Source organism: Geotrypetes seraphini, chromosome 7 (assembly GCF_902459505.1).
Source record: "Geotrypetes seraphini chromosome 7, aGeoSer1.1, whole genome shotgun sequence".
NCBI lineage: Eukaryota > Metazoa > Chordata > Amphibia > Gymnophiona > Dermophiidae > Geotrypetes > Geotrypetes seraphini.
This window is the reverse complement of record NC_047090.1, coordinates 197,794,453-197,815,845: the sequence shown is the minus strand read 5'-3', so window position 1 is coordinate 197,815,845 and position 21,393 is coordinate 197,794,453. Positions and strand designations below refer to the sequence as shown.

At 43.7% G+C, this 21,393-nt stretch overlaps 1 protein-coding gene across 6 annotated transcripts in view; it reads left to right on the top strand.

Annotated features, from left to right (window-relative positions):
- ZNF410 (zinc finger protein 410) overlaps positions 1–21,393 on the top strand; it is a 224,336-nt gene that overhangs the window by 56,493 nt on the left and 146,450 nt on the right. For all 6 annotated transcript variants that reach the window (XM_033950774.1, XM_033950770.1, XM_033950769.1 and 3 more), the window contains 2 exons: positions 897–1,115; positions 13,949–14,140. In XM_033950774.1, coding sequence (XP_033806665.1) covers positions 897–1,115; positions 13,949–14,140 — 411 coding nt within the window. The remainder of the gene's footprint in view (positions 1–896; positions 1,116–13,948; positions 14,141–21,393) is intronic.

Here is a 21,393-nt window from a genome sequence, read left to right as displayed (position 1 = left end):
GTTAGCTTGGAGGTCACCCATCAATTAAGAATATGCTGCCTGCTTGTCCTGGGATAAAGCACAGTTACTTACCGTAACAGGTGTTATCCAGGGACAGCAGGCAGATATTCTTATGTCCCACCCTCCTCTCCGGGTTGGCTTCTTAGCTGGCTTATCTTAACTGGGGACCGCACGCCTCCGTCGGGCGGGAAGGCACTCGCGCACGCGTGGTGCGGACTAACTAGAACTTTCTAAGTTCTTAGAGTGCAATCACTCTAAAATTGTCTGTACCGGGGCTCCGTCGGTGCCGTCACCCATCAGTTAAGAATATCTGCCTGCTGTCCCTGGATAACACCTGTTACGGTAAGTAACTGTGCTTTCTGGCTCTTGGTACTTCCATTTGTTCCTCTGGTGAAGTTGCTGCCAAGTCCATAGAGGAACTAGTCTCCTCTACCTCCATAGGGACTGGGCCATTACGCTGCTTGTAGCTGGAAACCTCTTCAGGGGAGAGAGGCTTGTTCCTCTTCCCTAACCTCTCTAAAAACCTAGAGGAGTCTGCAGGCTTTTCATGTGGGGAGCCACGCCCTCCCCTAGCTGAGCCTGCACTCACCTGGGGCTCTCTTGGGCTCCCCCAGTGGACACTTGCCATAATAGGTGCAATGATGACTAGTAACAATGTTAGTACATTTTCCAATAATAATAATAGGGTTTCTCTTTTTTGTAACTGAATTTTTGATAGTCTAATTTAGGGTTAATTTAATCTCACCTCTTTCTGTCAGTCTGGTACCTTCTGGTTTATTATAGAGCTTTATGATCATTTTATGCATTCCTTGTGAGGCACCATTTTGAGAATATGAGGATTGTTTCTTGCTAGTTCTGTGCTGGGTATTATAGTTTGATCTTATTCTTTTTGGCAGATGTTTCTGCACATCACTCCACCTTTCCCAAGGTGATCCCATCGTCTTCATTACTGAGAGGCTTGCAAGTGAGTATGGGACACAGTGCTGAGGATTTGAGGGCAGATATGGTGCAGAAGCCTGCAGAACAGCTATCAAATTCAGAAAGTTCACCTGTACTACAAGATATCCAGTCAAGTGACAACACTTCCTTCATCCTTCTGAATCTAACAAGAGCAGGTAGCATTTCATACCGTGTGTTTTCCTATTCCTTTGCAATTTTCTTGTCCCAGTTTTATTCAAGGGAATTTCTAGACAAAACCAAAATAAAATCTGAGCAGTATATTTTAATATTCTCTGTATATAATTTGTCAAAATAACAGTATAATCACTATTTTGAGTAATGCAATATAGAGAACAATTATTACTCAGGTGCAGCATTTTAATTATTTTTATGTAAAATTACCCCGGAGTACTGACCCAGACTTGAAATCCAGTTCTCTTCCTTAAGGCTAAACTCCCAACTCTCTCTGTCCCCCTCCCACAATGAGGTTTAACCAGCCTACATAATGTAAATGCGCATGAGTCGAGTCTCTTTCATTTGAAAGGAAACTCTGCAATGGCATAGGATGAAGTTAAGAGGTCATAGGTTCCAGAGAGGGCATAGGATGAAGTTAAGAGGTCATAGGCTCTAGAGAAATCTAAGGAAATACTTTTTTACAGAAAGGATAGCATGGAACAGTCTCCCAGAAGAGGTAGTGGAGACAGAGACTGTGTCTGAATTCAAAAGGGCCTGGGATAGGCACATAGGATCTCTCGGAGAGAGAAAAAGATAATGGTTACTGCGGATGGGCAGACTAGATGGGCCATTTGGCCTTTATCTGCCATCATATTTCTATGTTTCTACTACTACTACTAATCATTTCTATAGTGCTACTAGACATATACAGTGCTATACATCAAAACAAAAGAGCTGCTCAAAAGAGCTTACAAACTAGTCAAGACAGACAAACTGGACAAGAAGGTGCATCAATACACAGTGCTCAGGTGGGGGAACTACAGACACTGGTGCTTACAGTAGGGTAATTACAGTGAAAATGATATTGGTGCTTAGAAGGTGGGTTGGAGTTTTTTAATTGAAAGCATCTTCAAAGAAGTGGGCTTTGAGTCTGGACTTGAGCACTGCCAGTTTGTTCCAGGCATACAGTGCAGCAAAGTAGAAGGGACAGAGTCTTGAGCTGGCTGTAGAGGAGAAGGGTACAGACAAGAGAGATTTATCCGATGAGCAGAGTGCTGGGGGGGGGGAGTGAGAAGAGAGATACTGAGGAGCTGTGGAGTGTCAGTAAGAGGAGTTTGAACTGTATGCAGCCTCTGAGCTCTCTCTCCCCTTCCTTACTTCAGGCCCAATCCATAGCTATTTCTTTTCCCCTGTCTCTAGGCTTATACCTCACTTCTCCTCCAAGGACAATACAGGATCTGTAGCTGGCTGTTGCTTCTAGCCCACGGGAACTGATGCTCTTAGTGCAACTTCCTTCCTGTTTTAGCCCAAGTTGGCTGATGAGTTTATTGTTGTCTCCATAAAAGGTACTAAGTCATATAGAGTACAAATTAACTTTAAAGCCAGAGAGGGATCCATACTGGCCCATAAGATCTTGGAGAGCCAACAGGGAGGCCTCCATGCCCTCGACAATAGCAAAAATATCATCAGCGAACAAGGATAGTTTGTGTTCTGTTCCCTGAATCTCTAAACCCCGAAACTGAACTGACTGGCGAATCTTCTGCGCCAGTGGTTCAATCACCAACGCAAAAAGCAAGGGTGACAAAGGGCAACCCTGTTGAGTACCCCTCCGGAGCTCAAATGGAGGAGTAGGCCCCATTAATTTGAACACAAGCCAGTGGGCTATTATAAAGCGCTAATATCCATGTAACAAAGTGATCACCATACCCCACAAATTGCAGAACCGCAGCCATAAATTTCCAATCCACATGGTCAAACGCCTTTTCTGCATCCACCGCAACTGCTACCCAAGTGGAGCCCTCCATATGAGCCCGCCAAATTAGATTAAGGACCTGCCAAATCCCATTCGCTGCTTGCCGTCCCCCTATGAGCCCCACTTGATCTGGGTGAATAAGAGCCAGCATAAGGGGAATAATTGATCCGTCAAGACACAGGCCAGGATTTTTGTATCTACACCCAAGAGGGATATAGGTCTATAACTACCACATTGAATTAGATCTTTACCCAGTTTTGGTAGAACTATTATGCCCGCCAGTCTCATGAAAAAAGGCAGCTTCCACCTCGACACGACCTGTGATGTATTTAAATGTCTCAATCATGTCCCCCCTCTCCCTGCGTTCTTCTAGAGTGTAGAGCTGCAATTTGTTCAGTCTCTCTTCGTACGAGAGACCCTTGAGCCCCGAGATCTTCCTAGTGGCCATCCGCTGAACCGACTCGACTCTAAGCACGTCTTTGCGGTAATGTGGCCTCCAGAATTGCACACAGTGACTTTTATTCCGCCATGACCTTGCAGATCATGGCGGATTACATAAGAGGTTATCTGGACAATTCCAGAAGAGATTACATAGTTGAGCGGGTTACTTCGGGGGATTGAGATGCTTCCTGCGAAGTTAGTTTGTCTTGATATATTTCTTGAATAACAGGGTTTTTATTTCTTTTCTGAAAGTTTTGTAGTCTGATGTCATGATCAGTAGATTGGATAGTTGGTGGTCAAGCTTCGCTGCCTGCAAGGCCAGTAGGCCATTGTATATTTTTTTGCGTTTGATGCTTCTGATTGGGGGGGGGGGGTACGTGAATGTTGTCTGGGCTTTCCTTTGCCTGGTTGTGGCAGTTTGGATAAGGCTATTGTTCAAGTAGGCTGGGCTGTCTCCATTCATTGCTTTAAATAGTAGACAGTAAAATTTGAATTGTATTCTTGCTTGTATTGGGAGTCAATGTGAGTCGAGATATGCGGCGGTGATGTGGTCATATTTCTTGAGTGAATAGATCAGTCTCAGGGCTGTGTTTTGTACTGTTTGTAGTTGTTTTATCATGACTGCGGGGCAGGGGAGCTAGAGGATGTTTATGTAGTTTAGAAGTCCTAGGATTGGACCACGAGCTGGAATTGTTTTCTGTCAAAGAATTTTCGGATTTGCCTTAGGTTTCGCATGACCGCAAATGATTTCTGTATTGTTTTGTTGATTTGTGGTTGCATGGTATAACTTCTATCTATCATCACTCCCAGAAGTCTTAGGGTGGGTTGAGTGAGATATGTGATTGAGTTTATTATTAAGCTTGTTGGGGTTTTGTTTGTTTCGAGAAGAATAAATTTCGTTTTGTCTGGGTTCAGTTTTAGTTTGTGTAGCTACCGTTTCTAGTGTTCTATGTAGTTTGTCCGTCTTGGAATGTGTTGGTTGATCAAAAGGAAAGAGGATGGTAATGTCGTCTGCATAGCTATAAGAAGTTAAGCCTAATTTGTCAAGGCAGGTGCCGAGGGATGCAATGTAGAGATTGAAGAGTGTTGGGGATAAAGGCGACCCTTGAGGTATGTCGCAGGGATTGGACCATGGTTCTGATTTTTCTTTGTTTGTTTTTACTCTGTAGGTCCTGGATTGTAGGAATCCTTGAAACCAAGTGTGCACCTTTCCTGTGATTCCTATTGTATCTAGTATTTGTAGTAGAATGTTATGGTCTACCAAGTCAAATGCTGCGGTGAGATCTAGTTGTATGACCAGTATTTTTTTGCCTTTGCTGAGGTGTTGTCTGGCTGTGTCCAGGAGGGATCCTAGTAGTGTCTCTGTGCTGTAGTTGATTCTGAAACCAGACTGTGTAGGGTGGAGTAAGTTGTAGTTTTCTAGGTAATTGGTGAGGTGTTTAGCTATGAGGCCTTCCATTAGCTTGACATATAATGGTATTGAGGCTATGGATCTGTAGTTGGATGGTAGATCTGTTGCTACTTTTGGATCTTTTATGATCGGGATGATGATGATTTCACTGAAGTCTTATAGGAAAAGGCCATCTGTGAGCAAGGATTATTGTATGAGGAGAGTGCGGAATTTTGGGCTGGAGGCTTTTAACAAGTATGGAGGGCAGTGGTTGAGGTCGCAGGCTGTATTTTTTGTAGAGTCTGTTTAGGTTGGACCATTGTATACTGTGGTGAAGTCGGACCAGGTTATGTCTGCTGCAGCTGATTCTTTTTCTGTGGGGGGCATTATGATCTCATCTAGGTGGATTGGTGTTCCTGCAAAGGTTGTCCTGGCTATTTTAATTTTGTTTCTAGAAGGGTGGCTGAAGGGGATGGAGTGTCATTATTGGCCAGAAGGGTTTAGTGTCTGTGAGTTCTTTTAGTAATTGGAATAAGAACATAAGAACTGCCATCTCCGGATCAGACCTTTGGTCCATCAAGTCCGGCGATCCGCACACGCGGAGGCCCTGCCAGGTGTACACCTGGCATAATTTATAGTCCACCATATCTTTATATGCCTCTCTTAAGGAGATATGCATCTAGTTTGCTCTTGAAGCCTAGGACGGTAGATTCCACAATAATCTCCCCTGGGAGGGCATTCCAGGTGTCAACCACTCTCTGAGTGAAGCAGAACTTCCTGACATTAGTCCTGAACCTGTCCCCCCTTAGCTTCATTACATGTCCTCTAGTCCGTGTCAAATTGGACAATGTAAATAATCTTCTCTGCTCTATTTTGTCGATTCCTTTCAGTATTTTGAAGGTCTCGATCATATCCCCACGCAGTCTCCTTTTCTCAAGGGAGAACAATCGTAATGTTATAAGTCTATCCTCGTATTCCAATTTCTCCATACCCTTCACCAGTTTTGTTGCTCGTCTCTGCACCCTCTCCAGCAGTTTTATATCCTTCTTTAGGTAGGGAGACCAATGTTGGACGCAGTATTCCAAGTGTGGTCTGACCATTGCCCTATAAAGCGGCATTATAACTTTCTCCGATCTACTCGAGATTCCTTTCTTTATCATGCCCAACATTCTATTTGCCTTCTTTGCCGCTGCCGCACATTGTGCCGACGGCTTCAGGGTCCTATCTATCAGTACACCCAGGTCCTTTTCTTGTTCACTCTTCCCCAGAGTTGCACCTGACATTGTATACTCGTATTCCTTATTCTTATTGCCTAAATGCATAACCTTGCATTTCTCCACATTGAACTTCATCTGCCATTTCTCTGCCCATGTTTCTAACCTACACAAGTCGCTCTGGAGTTCCTCTCTATCCTCCTGCGTTCTGATTGCCCGGCATAGTTTTGTATCGTCTGCAAACTTGATGATCTCACTGGATGTTCCTTCCTCCAGGTCATTGATATAAATATTAAAAAGGATCGGCCCAAGTACCGAGCCCTGGGGTACACCACTAGTCACTTTCTCCCAGTCGGAGAACTTCCCATTTATGCCCACTCTCTGCTTTCGGTTTTCCAGCCATTTGCCTATCCATCTTTGTATATCTCCCTCTATGCCATGGCTTTGTAGTTTCCTGAGAAGTCTTTCGTGTGGAACTTTGTCGAACGCTTTCTGGAAGTCCAAGTATATTATGTCCACCGGCTTCCCACTATCAATTTGCTCATTCACGGTCTCAAAAAATTGGAGTAAATTCGTCAAACATGATTTCCCTTTCCTGAATCCATGTTGACTGGGTTTCATCAAGTCGTGTGCGTCCAAGTGCCGGACTATGCTATCCTTGATCAGTGCTTCAACCATCTTGCCGGGGACAGACGTAAGACTCACAGGCCTATAGTTGCCCGGTTCCCCTCTCGATCCTTTTTTGAAAATTGGCGTGACGTTTGCTATCCTCCAGTTGTCCGGTATCTGTCCAGTTCTGATTGTCAGGTTTGCAAGTTTTTGCAATAACTCTCCGATTTCAACCTTCAATTCCTTTAAGACTCTCGGGTGAATTCCATCCGGTCCAGGGGATTTGTCACTTTTAAGTTTGTCGATCTGATAGTATATCTGGTCTAAGTCCACTTCAACTGTGGTGAGGCTGTCTTCTATTTCTCCTGCAAACACTTTCTCCGCTTCAGGTATTGTTGAGGTGTCCTCCTTCGTAAAGACGGACGCAAAGAAGGAATTTAGTTTGTCTGCGATTTGTTTATCTTCCTTGATGTACCCTTTTCGTCCCTCGTCGTCCAGGGGTCCCACTGCCTCTTTTGCAGGTTTTTTCCCTTTCACGTATCTAAAGAAAGGCTTGAAATTTTTGGCCTCCTGGGCTATTTTTTCCTCATATTCCTGTTTGGCATCCCTCACTGCCTTGTGACATTTCTTCTGATCATCTTTATGTTTGTTCCAGGCTTCGGTTGTCTTTATGCATTTCCATTTTTTGAAAGAGTCCTTCTTTTCTTTTATGGCTTCCTTCACCTGTATGGTAAGCCATGCCGGTTCTCTTTTGCTCTTTGTTCTCCGATCTTTGGAAATCCTCGGAATGTAGAGATCTTGTGCTTCTGTGATAGTATTTTTCAGTAGGGACCATGCCTGATCTACCGTTTCAAGTTTGTCCATCATCTTCTCGAGTCGTTTTTCTACCATGGCTCTCATGCGATCGTATTTACCCTTTTTAAAGTTTAAGGTGGTGGTTAAGGTTTTGGCATGTTTCCCTTTCCCGATGTCAAGTTTAAAGTTGATTACATTGTGATCACTCGTTCCCAGTGGAACCATGACTTCCACTTCTGTTATCGGTCCCGTGAGGCCATTTAGGACCAAGTCCAAGGTGGCGTTGCCTCTTGTCGGCTCTTTTACCATTTGTTCCAGGAAGCAATCCCCTAGCACCTCCAGGAACTTGGCCTCCTTGCCGCAGTTGGAGGTTGCTAGTTTCCAGTCTATCCCTGGGAAATTGAAGTCTCCCAATATAATTACATTGCCTGTCTTGCATTCTTGTTTGATTTCCTCCATCATTTCTGAGTCAGTTTCCTCCGCCTGTCCTGGAGGACGATAGTAAAGGCCAATTTTCGTATCTGCGCCATATTGACCAGGAATTTTGATCCAGAGTGACTCAAGCTTCTCTTTCATTTCTGTTGTAACCAATTCAACAGAATCTATTCCCTCCTTAACATATAGAGCAATACCTCCACCTTTCTGTCCTACTCGATCTCTTCTATACAGTTTGTATCCCTGTAGTACTGTGTCCCATTTGTTTTCTTCATTCCACCATGTTTCTGTTATGCCAATGATATCCAATATGTCTTGTCTTGCTATTGTCTCTAGTTCCCCCATTTTGTTACCTAGACTTCTAGCATTCGTATACATACATCTAAGTTCCCTTCGTGTTACCTTTTTGGACCTTCTACTGTCTTGAACTTCTATGCCTATTTGGTTGGTGTAGTGTGCCCTTCTCTTTTCTTTTAGCTTTTGCTTGTATTGTTGGTTTAGTTTTCTCCATGATGCTTTTGTGTGTTCTTGGTTACTTTTTCTCCATTTTCTTTCTAGTCGTCTACATTATCTTTTGAGTAGGAGTAGTTCATTCTTGAACCATTTGATCGTCTGCTGATTCTGGTTTTCGTTTGAACTGGAGCTAGCTCATCTAGGATAGCAGTACTTAGTGTGCACCATTGTGAGATGAAATTTTGGGGGTTAGTTTCTTGGATTGTTGCATCTGTTTTATTCCAGAATATTGAGGGGTCAATGTATTTGTGTGATTCATAGGTTAAGCTTGGGATTTTGATTTGATTTTGTCTTTGGCCCAGTTTATATTGAAGGTGTATGTGAAGGGGTCTGACCAGAAAGATCGGGACCAATTTCCGTTTGAGGTATAAATCTCTGGTAGAATGGGCTGTTGGGTCATGAAGGCTGCAATGTCAAGTTGGTGGCTTTTCTCATGGTGGTTTGTGGGTCTAAGATCTTGTAGGTTAAGGCTACTATATGAAAAGCTTCTAAAAAATTGCGAAGCCGTTACCTATCGTATTTAAGGTGTACCCTACTCCCCCCTGTGGAATCCCAGCATGGGTCCACCACCAAATTGAAATCCCTGCCCCCCAAGAAATACCCTGCCTTTACAGACATCACTCTGGCCAACACTTAATCAAAAAAGTTCCCTTGCTTTGCATTAGGAGCATAGATGTTCACCAGAGTTACCAATACTCCATTCACTGTCACTGTAAAAATTATCCAACGACCCCCTCATTCCACAATTCTTTCTCAGGAATCACTTTCAGATGTTTGGCAAATAAAATACCCACCCCAGCCTTCATTTTTTCACTCCTATTAGAGGACCAAACCCTTACTAAGTACTCTCTAAAATTCACCAGTTTCTCTCTTGTTTTAAGAAAATGGGTCTCTTGTATAAAACATATATCAACCAACAAACATTTCATCTCCTTCAGCAATAATTGGCGTTTACATGGCATATTCAACCCTTTCACATTAAAACTGCAGTAGCGTAATTTATTAACTTCTCCCGTCCCTTTCACCCTTCCAGCATCACCTGCATCATAAGAAAGAAGCCCTCCTCCCCTGCACATCACCACCAACGGTTACCCCACTCTACTCATTCCCTACCCTTTCAAAATCCCACTCCCCACTGCCCACCCCATCAGCCCATCACCCCATCACACACCTCTTCATGACTTTAGGCGACTCCCCCAGACCCCATATCACATATCGCACTATCCTCTCCCTCCCATCCTCCCCCACCTCCATACAATCACACCCCATCCGGCCCAGCATATTCACACACACACTTCCACCCACAATCAAGCCCAGCAAAATAAAGCACTCTCCAGAAGTGCCTAAGACAGTCACATTCAATGTTTCTCCAAAGGTAATCCATCAGGTGCCAGGAAGATCTGGTCCTTCCTCTCGATTTGCAACCACTCCCAGTGCTCCTACTCTCTTCTTGTGTGAACCTGGTAGAGCTGCTTGCCAAAAAAATTTCTCCAATTGCTGAGCTGCCAGTTTTCCCACGGACAGATCTTCCTTGCTCACCAGGCCCTCCTTGCTGAGCAGAGTCCAGGTGTCAGTCACAGAAGATATTTTTTTATGGGACCCATTGATTGTAATTAGGAGTCCAAAGGGAAACAGCCAGCGATATCTGATACTTCTCTGTTTCAGTGTAATCAGCATAGGTCGGAAGATTACCACCTTATTATTTTTCCACATAAGAACACCAGCTTCCCGAGCTTTTCTCAATAACTGCTCTTTATCAGTAAAATTATGCAGGCATGCTATTATATCTCTAGGAAAGCCCTGTTTCTTGGTGCCCAAAGTCCTATGAGTCCTATCCATTTTCAATATAGCGGCCGATCCTCGAGAGTCTGTACCTTCTGGGTTGATCAATTGACTGTAAATATCCTGCACCACCGCCATAGTATCTTTGAATTCCTCTATGTCCGGGACCCCCTGGATGCATACATTTTGTCTCCTTGATCTACTCTCCAAGTCTTCAACCCAGGATAGACAGTCCTGCCATTTTTTTTGGGCATCTGTGACCACAGTTTGCATGGTTTGCAGCGCTTCTTCTTGATCGCCGATTCTTCTTTCAGTGTCCTCTACTCACCCCAGTAAATCTGCAAAATCTTGCCTGATTTCCTTCACTGCATCTTTGATTTTTTTTTTAACTGCCGCCACTTCGTTCTTTATATCGGACGCCCACAATTGTAAATCCACTTTTGTGATTGCTGCTGAATGTTCCAAGCGCTAAAGCTGAGGAGATGCGCCCCGCTCAGACTCGTCTTCCGCCACACTCTCACACGCTGCCAGACTGGAGGCTCCATTCATGTGGTACAGGTCACTTTTTTTTCTTGACCCTTATCCAGTTCCCTTCCCTCCTCAGTTTTCTTTCTAATTGGCATACTTCCATGCTATATGGCTCCGGCTCACAGCTCGCAAAGAATATAGCTAATTTAGAGCCCTCCTGCTGGGATTAGAGGAAATCATGCACTTCCCAAGGTCAGAGTTAACGCTCTATCCCTCCATCTTGTCTGGTGACGTCACCGGAAGCCTCTTGTCTATTTTTCTGAGAGAAATATGTATGTAATATGGTGAGATGCACAGATTAAAAGTATTTTATGAGGTAGATTATTGATCAGGTATACAGTACTCCCCCGGTCATTTGCGATCAGCGATTTGCGGTCCCGGTCATTCGCAGTATTTTCCAACCGTGAATGACCGGGACCATGAGAGGCTGCAACCGCGAATGACCGGGCAGGAGAGGACAGCCAGAGAGGCAGGAGAAAGCAGCCAGAGTGCCTGCGAGTGAAGGAAATCACTCGCGGTATGCTCCGACCGCCTCTTCCTGCACTAAAGTCGGGTCTCACCAATCAGGAGCTGCTTTGACACACAGTAAGTACAATCTTTAGTTAGCCCCTCCTGTCTGTCTGCTCATTGGATAGAGCAGTACAGTTCAAAACCTCTCAAACCTTTCACACCTATTTCTTGTCTCTTCACCCCTAATTATTTTCTCCCATTCTCCTTATTGTCCAGACCCTTGACCATATTTACAGTTGCCCATATTTGCGCACTGTTCCTTCCTTTCACATGCTTGCCTCTCATGTGACATGCTTAGATCATCTTTTTAAACAATAGTCCTTATGGTTAGTTCTTCTGCTGACACCTTTAATACAATGTTCACTTGACTAAGGGCATTGTATGTCTCAGGAACGCTCCCCTTCCCTCTCCTTTTGAGTCAGCAATATTTCTTACTGTCATGTGCACACAGTGTTAGACAAAATCCTTCTAGAATTTTACCAGTATTCCATTTAGTTTTTCATTACCACTTTATAATATACTAGTCTTATAGCCCGTTACATTAACGGGTGCTAGAATATATGTATGTGTGTCTCTCTTTATTTCTTTCTCTCTCTCTCTCTCCTTAGCCGCTTTCTTTCTTTCTGTCTTTCTTTTTCCTTGGCTGTCCATCACCACCCCTTGCCTGCTCCCCCTGTCCATTCTCCCTTCCTTTTACCTCCCCTGTGTCCACCACCACCCCTTCATAGGTCTCCTTATGCAGCAGCAGCCCTTCTCCCTTTGTTTTACCTCCCCCCTGTCCAGCAGCACCTTCCTTATCCCCCTGTCCAACATTAGGCCTCCGTTCTTTTTTCTCCCCCCCTCCTCTTTCTTATCCCTAAGATACACTTACCTTGCTCTGCCCGTGATCAGAGGCTCCCGACAGCCGCCCAGTTGCACCCAATGGAAAAGTTCCCTCTGTGGCATCCCGCACCCCTCCTGACGCGACTCCCGCTGTCCCGCACCTGCCCCTGTGTCTTTCTTCTTGTCTTTCTGTGTCCCTTCCTCCGTCTGTCTGTCCAAAGCAGCATTTCCTCCCCCACACCATTTCCCTGTGCACCTGCCCCTGTGTCTTTCTTCTTGTCTTTCTGTGTCCCTTCCTCCGTCTGTCTGTCCAAAGCAGCATTTCCTCCCCCCACACCATTTCCCTGTGCACCTGCCCCTGTGTCTTTCTTCTTGTCTTTCTGTGTCCCTTCCTCCCTCTGTCTGTCTGTCCAAAGCAGCATTCCCTCCCCCCACACCAGTTCCCTGTGCACCTGCCCCTGTGTCTTTCTTCTTGTCTTTCTGTCTTCCTTCCTCCCTCTGTCTGTCTGTGCAAAGCTGCATTCCCTCCCCCCACACCAGTTTCCTGTGCCTGCATTAGCGTTTCCTCTACCCTCTTTCCCTTCCCACAGTCACGACTACAAACGCGGGCCCGAGTCCTTTGCTGCCCCCCCTTCCCTTCCCTTCCCGCGGGCCCGACTACACATGGCGATTCAAGCAGCGTGTGCAGCACTCTTCACACGCTGCTTCGGGCCCTTCTACTGCCCTGATTTGCTCCGGACGTGCCAGAGTAAATCAGGGCAGTAGAAAGGCCCGAAGCAGCGTGTGAAGAGTGCTGCACACGCTACTTGAATCGCCAGTCGGGCCCGCGGTAAGGGAAGAGGGGGGGGGGGCGGCTAATGAGTCGGGTCCCGGACAGCAGAAAGTTGCTGGGCTCCTCGGTGTGGCCACGATCCCTCTCCTCCCAGACCCCCCCCCCCCCCGGAGGAACGGAGATCGATTTGCCGCCATTTTGAAGATCGTTCTGCCCTGCTCCTTGCCTTAGTATATTTTTAAGTTGAAAGACAAGGCGGCGGCGGTTCCTCTCAAGATCCCCGACTGCATTGGACTTCCGACGCAGATGGGGATCCTGAGAGGAGCCGCTGCCTGGTCTTTCAACTTAAAAATATAGTAAGGCAAGGAGCAGGGCAGAGTGAAGAACATTGATTCCCATAAGATCCAAGTTTCCAAGTTTATTATATAATTTGATTAATCACCTATCACAGTTTCTAGGTGATGTACAATTTCATAAATAATCAAATATGGGGAACAAATCAGACAAACAATAATCATATCGAATTAAAAACAACAAAAACAAACATTTCTATATATAGTTTAACTTGTACATATAAACTCAAAGCAAAGGGAAAATTATTAATGGGTTACAATCAATATAAATTTAATAACGTTTAAGGGAAAAACAATAGGAAGGGCAACAGATAAAATTTATAATGATATATAAAGTAAAAAGTAAAAAAAAGACCGAATCCGCCTCGAGGGAGACAGCCGCCGCGTCCGACATCAGCCTCGGGGGAGGAGAGAGGACTTCAGGCAAGGAGCAGGGCAGATCAAAAAACAGCACGGGCCGACAGCCGCCGTGTCCGACATCCATTTCGGGGGAGGAGAGAAAGTGTTTCGGGCGCATGCCACTCCTATCTGAGATGCTGTACATCTCACGGAAAACGAACGCACGCGATGGAACTGCGCATGCGCGGCCTAGCGTTTTATTATATTAGATTCTGTATAATGTTACCTCTTCAGGGTACTGATTATATGACCCTCTGCCTTATTAGAATTATATGTAAGTGCTATGTCTTAAAAATTCACAACTTTGTATTATTTCTGCAACAATTAACACCATTAGAAAATATTAGTTTTTTCATTTCTCACAATATTATCCATTAAAAGGTGTACAATTCTCAAATGCAGGTTAAAAGATATTAAATTAGTCCATCACCTAAAACTTGTAAATCTTTACAATACGTTTCATCTTAGGAAAGGTAGCATGGAAACCATTCTTCTGCTGAGGAGTTTGCTTTCTTGCAGGTCTTGGGCCATCAGCTGAACACCTGGTATTTGTTCAAGATGAAGTAGAAGATTCTGGAAATGATTTCCTGTCCAATAGCAACACTGACAGCAATACCCCGTGGTTCCTACGGGTTCAGGAATTAGCACATGACAGTTTGATTGCTGCCACTCGAGCACAATTGGCAAAAAATGTCAAAGCAAACAATGGTGGTATGTGACTGCTTTTGCTCATGTTTATTGTGTCAAAAAAACATTGTAATATGTGTATTTTTAAAGGAATTAATGTCTTAAAGGCTAGAAGCTTGGAGAAAGGGAAAAGGTTTATTTGGGGGATGAGGGGGTTCAAAGGCTAGAAATCACCTTTTCAGTTAGGTGCATCTGTCTGTTTTGAAGTGTGTGCACTGTATATAGAAAAGTCTATTGCAGAAACCTATTGTTACCTTCACCACCACCACTGCTCCTCATCTTGGCACTTTTAGATATGAGAGTGGGTGCACAGTAAGAGTCCATTTCATTTCCATCTCGGACCTCATCATAACTGAGGAAGGAAGGGGAGAAATACGGTAGTGTGCAGTGCTCAACTCATTTTTTGTGATTTGAAAAATAATGTTCATATGATTTAAATTAGGTTTAGATGACACATGGGGAAGGGTATTTTCATTATTAAGTTTCAAGTTTATTAAAAATTTGTTTAATCACCCTATCAAATATTCAGGGCGATGTACAATTCTAAAAATATTTTATAACAGTACACAGGGGAACAAAAAGTTCATATAACAAATACATGACTTTCAAAACAGATGGTACTAGTAGGGTAAATAGGATAGAAATATAATAATTGGAGGCAGATGAGACAATCAAGGACATTTTTTTTGGTGGGGGGGAAACATACAAAAATCTAGTAGAAAAAATGGCCATTTTGAAACCAATCTATAATATTGTGATCACAGCTATAATCTATTGTTAATAATATTACTTTCCTTGTATTATTTTAAATATTATTGTGAAGTGCTCAGACCAAGTAACCCAAAATATAGTGTTGTCACTACAATGAGGTTAACCAATTTTGAAACCAAAAAATATCCAACTTTTGATTTGAAAATGGACATTTTTGAATTCAGTTTGTCTATATTTTAGGACCTTTTTTTGGAAAAAAAAGTTCAAAGAAAAAATGCATAAAACAAACTACAGTGGTGCCTCGCATAACGGCCGCCTCGCACAGCGAACGCTGCGCACAACGAACTTCTTGTCTTGATCCGTACAACGGACTTCGTTTCACACAACGAAGTCGCCCGAGCTGCATCGCTTAACTGGCGCTACATATTTTAAACCTCCCCCCGCCGCCACCGCATATTTTTAAACCTCCCCCCGCCGCCACCGCATATGTTTAAACCTCCCCCCGCCGCCACCGCATATGTTTAAACCTCCCCCCGCCGCCACCGCATATGTTTAAACCTCCCCCCGCCGCCACCGCATATGTTTAAACCTCCCCCCGCCGCCACCGCATATTTTTAAACCTCCCCCCCGCCGCCTGGGCCTGCGCTGATCTCTGAATGGCTGCAGTCAGCTCTCGCGGGACTCACAAGAACTAACTGCAGCCATTCGGAGATCGGCATGGGCCCACACAGGCGTGCAGAGGAATTGCTCCTGATCTCTGCGCTTCTGGCCTGTACGCCACTGGCTGGGAAAGATGGGAGGAATTAAAAAAGGTACTGGGGAGTATGTGGGGGGTGATTATAATACACAGCAAGGATCAACAAAACCCCTGTCTCCCCTCCCCTTCACATATATCCCCTCTATATCATGCTAACAGCTCTAACAAGGTAAATTTATCTTTTTTTATGTCATCTTAGCATATTTTATGCTACAGAACGAATTATTTTTTTTTACATGTATTGTTATGGGAAAATGCGTTTCACATAACGAACTTTTCGCATAACAAACTTGCTCCTGGAACGAATTAAGTTCGTTGTGTGAGGCACCACTGTATTAGGGTTTATTGGGGGCCAGCATTCTTAGTAGATTTAGTGTGCCACTGGCTGGAAAGTTTGCGAAACACTGCTTTATGTGAAGGAAAAGAGAGTTTATACAATTGAGAAATTCTTGGTTTTGTAGTTCGTAAAGAATTGAAGGAGATTGAAAAAAAACTTGCAAGACCTTTCCTGATAATTACTAACATTATATTTGCTTTCTTAACCATCACCGCTGCTCAGTGAGCTGACGGTTTCAACGTATCATCAACAATGACACCTAGATCCTTTCCCTGGGCAGTAACTCCTAATATAGAACCCAGCATCACGTAGCTATAGTTCAGGTTCTTATTTACCACATGCATCACTTTCCATTTGCTCACATGACGCCCAGTCTTCCAGTTTGACGAGGTCCTCTTGCAATTTTTCACAACCCTCTTTCAATTTAACAACTTTGTGTCATCAGCAAATTTAATTATCCTACTTGTTTGTCCCATCGTCTCTTGAAGTCGAGCACGCTACTGGCCTTGACCACCTGGCATGGAAGACCATTCCATCGATCAATCACCCTTTCGGTGAAGAAATATTTCCTGGTGTCACCATGAAATCTTCCCCCCTTAAGTTTTAGCGAATGTCCTCTTGTTGCCATGGGACCCTTAAGAAAAAAGATTTCTTCCTCCACTTCAATGTGGCCCGTGATGTATTTGAATGTTTCTATCATGTCCCCCCTATCTCTGCGCTCCTCGAGAGAATATAAGCTCAGTTTGCTCAGACATTCCTCATATGGGAGATCTTTAAGTCCTGAGACCATCCTAGTGGCCATTCTCTAGATTGACTCCATTCTCTTCACGTACTTTTGATAATGTGTCCAAAACTGGAAACAGTACTCCAGGTGAGGCCTCACCATGGTTCTGTACAGCGGTAGTATGACTTCAGGCTTTTGGCTGATAAAGCTCCTTCTGATGCAATCCAGTCCATGCTGCATGAGGAAACAATTTGTATCTGCATGATTAGAAACTGTTTTGTCTTCAATTTTCATTGTGACTAATGCATCACTGGTAGCAACATCAAAAAATTGGATGAGATGTTCTTTGAAGGCTTTTTGATTCACTAGATCACATTTGTTGCATCTCGTAAGGGTACCTCTCCCACTGGGCCAGAAGCAAGAGAGATTACAACACTTACACTCTAACATAATCTGTCAGAGCTCCTAGGATGTGATTAAGAGACTGACTCAATAAATAACACCACCCATGAGAAGGGCCCGCTATACAAAAACTCAGCTCAGAGACATAAAACTCTGAAGAGGGGGAGGTAACCCCCTCTTGGGGCAAGAGTTTACCATCCAATCATAGCTTAATCAATGTTAAAAGCGAGTCCAACTCAAAGGTGTAAAAAGATATGTAACTGTATAAATATCTTAATTGAAGTACTGTATACAATAATTTCAAAAAGCTTTTGCACTCAGGTTGACACTGGAAACTTAGCTTGGTTTGAAAGGAAGCTCATCAGGGTCCCAACGTGGCCCCTTTTCGGTGTCTGCTTCAGGAGACCCCGCCAACTGAAAGTTCAGTTCTGCTGAGGAGTAACACCATATTAAGTTCAAAAATAGTGATCTGAAATGCAAAAACTATAAACATAAAAATATGCATCAGATACAGGCAAAGAAGCTCTTAAAGCCACATATCCTTGCAGGTCAAAACCATATTTATAGCTGACATATCGGAAGAAAGCACATAAAGTACATACCGGTCAAAAATATGAGAAACTTCCGTGCAACGGAGAACGCCAACACCCGCTCCGGCTTTTAAACCGGAGGGGGAGGAGAAAACCAGGCGTAGGAACGTAATGACATCATTGAATCACTTGACAGAAGCAAAAAAATACCTCAAAAGTACACTGCAAAAAAGGTCAGACGTGATCAGAGGAATGCTACCCACTCGATCTCATTATTGAGGCCATTTGGGTGGAGAGTGTTTAGATTAAAGATCCATTTTTGCTCTTTTCTCCACAACATGCGCGCGATGTCGCCACCCCTGGTGTTAAATAAACAATTCAACACTGTGAATTTAAGATCGATCAAGGCATGATTCTCATGTTGCCAATGTTGCACCAGAGGGGCTTCCTGTACTCCTGTACGTATTCGGCTCAAATGTTCCCCAATACGGAGCTTCAAACTTCGGGTAGTACACCCCACATACACAAGCTGACACGGACATGAAATTGCATATACTACATGATGAGAATTGCAATTGGTAACTAGCTGAGTATACTTGTATTGAGATGGCAATAACATTTGTTGAGTGGTGACACTATGTTGACAAACCTTACAGTGCCCACACGGAGAATGCTGTCCCCTTGGAGGATTGTGAAGGGATTGACTTGAAAATTGAGAGTGTGTCAGTTTTTGTTTGAGATTTAGAGATTTTGAGAATGCAAATCTAGGGACCTCTTGAAAAGCCTCATGATACTGCATAACAGGCCAATGTTTAATGATTTTCTTAATTTGAAAAGCATGAATGGAATATGGCAAAGCAGAATTACAAGCTCAAGATATGTCAGATTTCAGTTTTTGCTTGATTTGGCCAAAGTGGCACTCAGCATGAATTACTTTGTTTGATCAAGATTTTTACAAACAGATCAAAGGCACTGCTATGGGGTCTAAAATGGCCCCTTCTATAGCATGTCTTTATGTGTCTCAGTTAGAACGTAAGTTCTTGTACCCTTCTGAATTCTGGCAATATTTTCTATTCTGGAAGAGATATATTGATGATGTGCTGGCAGTATGGATTGGAACAGTGGCAGATTTGGAGCATTTTTTTGATTGGCTTAACAGTTGTGACCCCAATTTACAGTTTACCATGACTACAGATCGCCACCGAATTTCCTTTCTAGACATCAATATCACGTTGCAAAATGGTAAATTTCACACTTCAGGGGGGGGTGCAGGCCTTCAGGGGGGGCAGGCCTTCAAGGGGAGCAGGCAGGCCTTCAAGGGGGGGACAGGCCTTCAGGGGAGGGGGGCCCTGGTGTAGAAGTACACGGAGGGAAGGGGGAGGGGTTCAAAGAGACGTGCATATGCCGGACTTTGGGTGGGAAGAAATAATGGGTCTGAAAATAGAGGAGAGAGAGAGAGATGATGGACATGGGTTTTAGGGAGGGAAGGAACAGAAAGGGAGAGAAGTTGGACACAAGGGATGGTGTGGAGGGGGGGATAGAGATACTGGTTAGGAGGGTAGTTGGGAAAAGAAAGGGAGAAATGGTGGACCCTGGGGAGGTGGGGAAGGAGGGAGAGCTGCTGGATGAAAGGGTAGTTAAGAAAAGGTGGATCTGTGGAGGGAGACAAAAAAAGGAAAGATGCCAGACATCCGGGAGAGGGAAGGGAAACGGAAGGGGAGGACAGAGATGGCAGATGGATGGTTAGCACGGAGAAAGAAGAAAGAAGGAGACCCTGGCAAGCCAGTTATCAGAAGACAACCAGAGCCTTGGACCAACAAGATTTGAAAAATAACCAGACAACAAAAAGGTAGAAAAACTAATTTTATTTTCTGTTTTGTGATTACAATATGTCAGATTTGAAATGTGTATCCTGCCAGAGCTGGTGTTAGACCGCAAACATGAGCTAGGATTTAACAGAGAGAGGAAAAGTCCTTTTTGTTTCTTTATTTTATTTATACCACAGCACCAGTGTGGTTAGGAGAAGCCAAAGGGGGATGAAAAAGCTATAAAACCCACCAGGATTTTTGAAAAAAACACCCAATTGGGCAGGAAAATCAAATCGAAAAACCAATTAAATAGTCTGAATCGAAATTTTTTTTCCTGAATCGGGCAGCACTAGTTTGCGCTACTGTCTTAGACTTTAGGACCTGGGATTGGGGAGAGATGGCATCCTCAGTACTTTATAATGCAAGTGAAATGAGGATTTGGTCAGATTTTTGAAGGGTCTGCACTCTGCAGAAGAAAAATATTGTATAGGCCGGGGACATGAGACAGCAGGAAATGGGAACTTTTCTTCCTTCTATTTTTGTGAATGGAAAGGCTGAGGATGTCAGAGAGTTCAGTTAAAATATGTGCTTTATAAGAAAATATAATAATGTGTTTTATAAAATTTATAGCATTGCTGGCCTACCCGGTGAGGTGTTCCTAGTGGTGGCGGCGGCAGCGTGTCAATATGTTGAGAAGAAGAGGTGATCTGGGAAATTCTGCTGAGCAAACTCCGGGCCCATTTCCACCCCCCAGTTAGTCCACTCCACTCAACTGGTTCACACACTGAGTGGGTCTTTGGGTGTTGTTCCTGGGTAGTTATTTTGGGATCTCTTCCAGTGGTTTGTCAGTATCTCCTTCTGGTCCAAGGAAGGAAACTTTGTTAACCTTAGCACTGACCTTCAGAATATGTTTGTAACAGCGCTGCTTGTGTGGCATTAGTCTATGTAGTGATCAAAAGAAAAAACCAGACCTTTGCACATTTTTGCACTATATGGTGGGCGTATGAGGAGATTCACATTTCCTGCACATCTAAGTCCGTGTGAAGTTACTTTGTGCTGTATTTGACATCTAGCAAAGTCTCTGTTTGGAAGGAAAGATCTCAGCTTAAAAATGAAGTGGCCAGAAGTTATGGTAAAAGCAGATAGCATAGCTGGTTTTAAGAAAGGTTTGGACAAATTCCTGGAGGAAAAGTCCATAGTCTGTTATTAAGACATGGGGGAAACATCTGCTTGCCCTGGATCGGTAGCATGGAATGTTGCTACTCTTTGGGTTTTGACCAGGTACTAGTGACCTGGATTGGCTACCATGAGAATGGGCTACTGGGCATGATGGACTATTGGTCTGACCCAGTTAGGCTATTCTTATGTTATGTTCTCATCTGTAGGGGCCTTTGTTTTCACTTCTTATTTTAATGTATTTTTTTTCTGAGAACTTATCAGTGTTTTTTATAATGGGAACAAAAATGGAAGAGAATTAATATGAGTGGAATGGGGGGTAACTAATTTCTTCAGCTAAATAATTCAATCCACCTCAACCAGACATAAGAGAACTCACGCACCATTCACACACCCTCCAACCAAAAACGTCAAAAGAAAAAAACAGTTCGACAACCTCCTAGCCATTCGAGCTGCAACACTCGACCCCCAACTCTACAACCTATTGACCTCGACCACAAACTACAAAACTTTCAAAAAAGAAATAAAAACCCTTCTATTCAAAAAACATATAAAACCGAACTAACACAATCAGAACTGTCCCAAGCATCACTTGCAACTACTCCATATGTACTTCTGATGTCATGACAATTCAGACATAATTTATGTTATGTTATGCTATGGTTGGAATAATGGTTACATATATGAGGTTCAATAAAAGAAAATTTTCACTGCCTGTTTCTATTAAGACCATTTATTCAGTTTCATGGTTATTACAAAAAAAATATTTTTTTACGTGGGGGGGGGGGGGGGGGGTGTCAAAAAATTATGGGCCCCGGGTGCCACATACCCT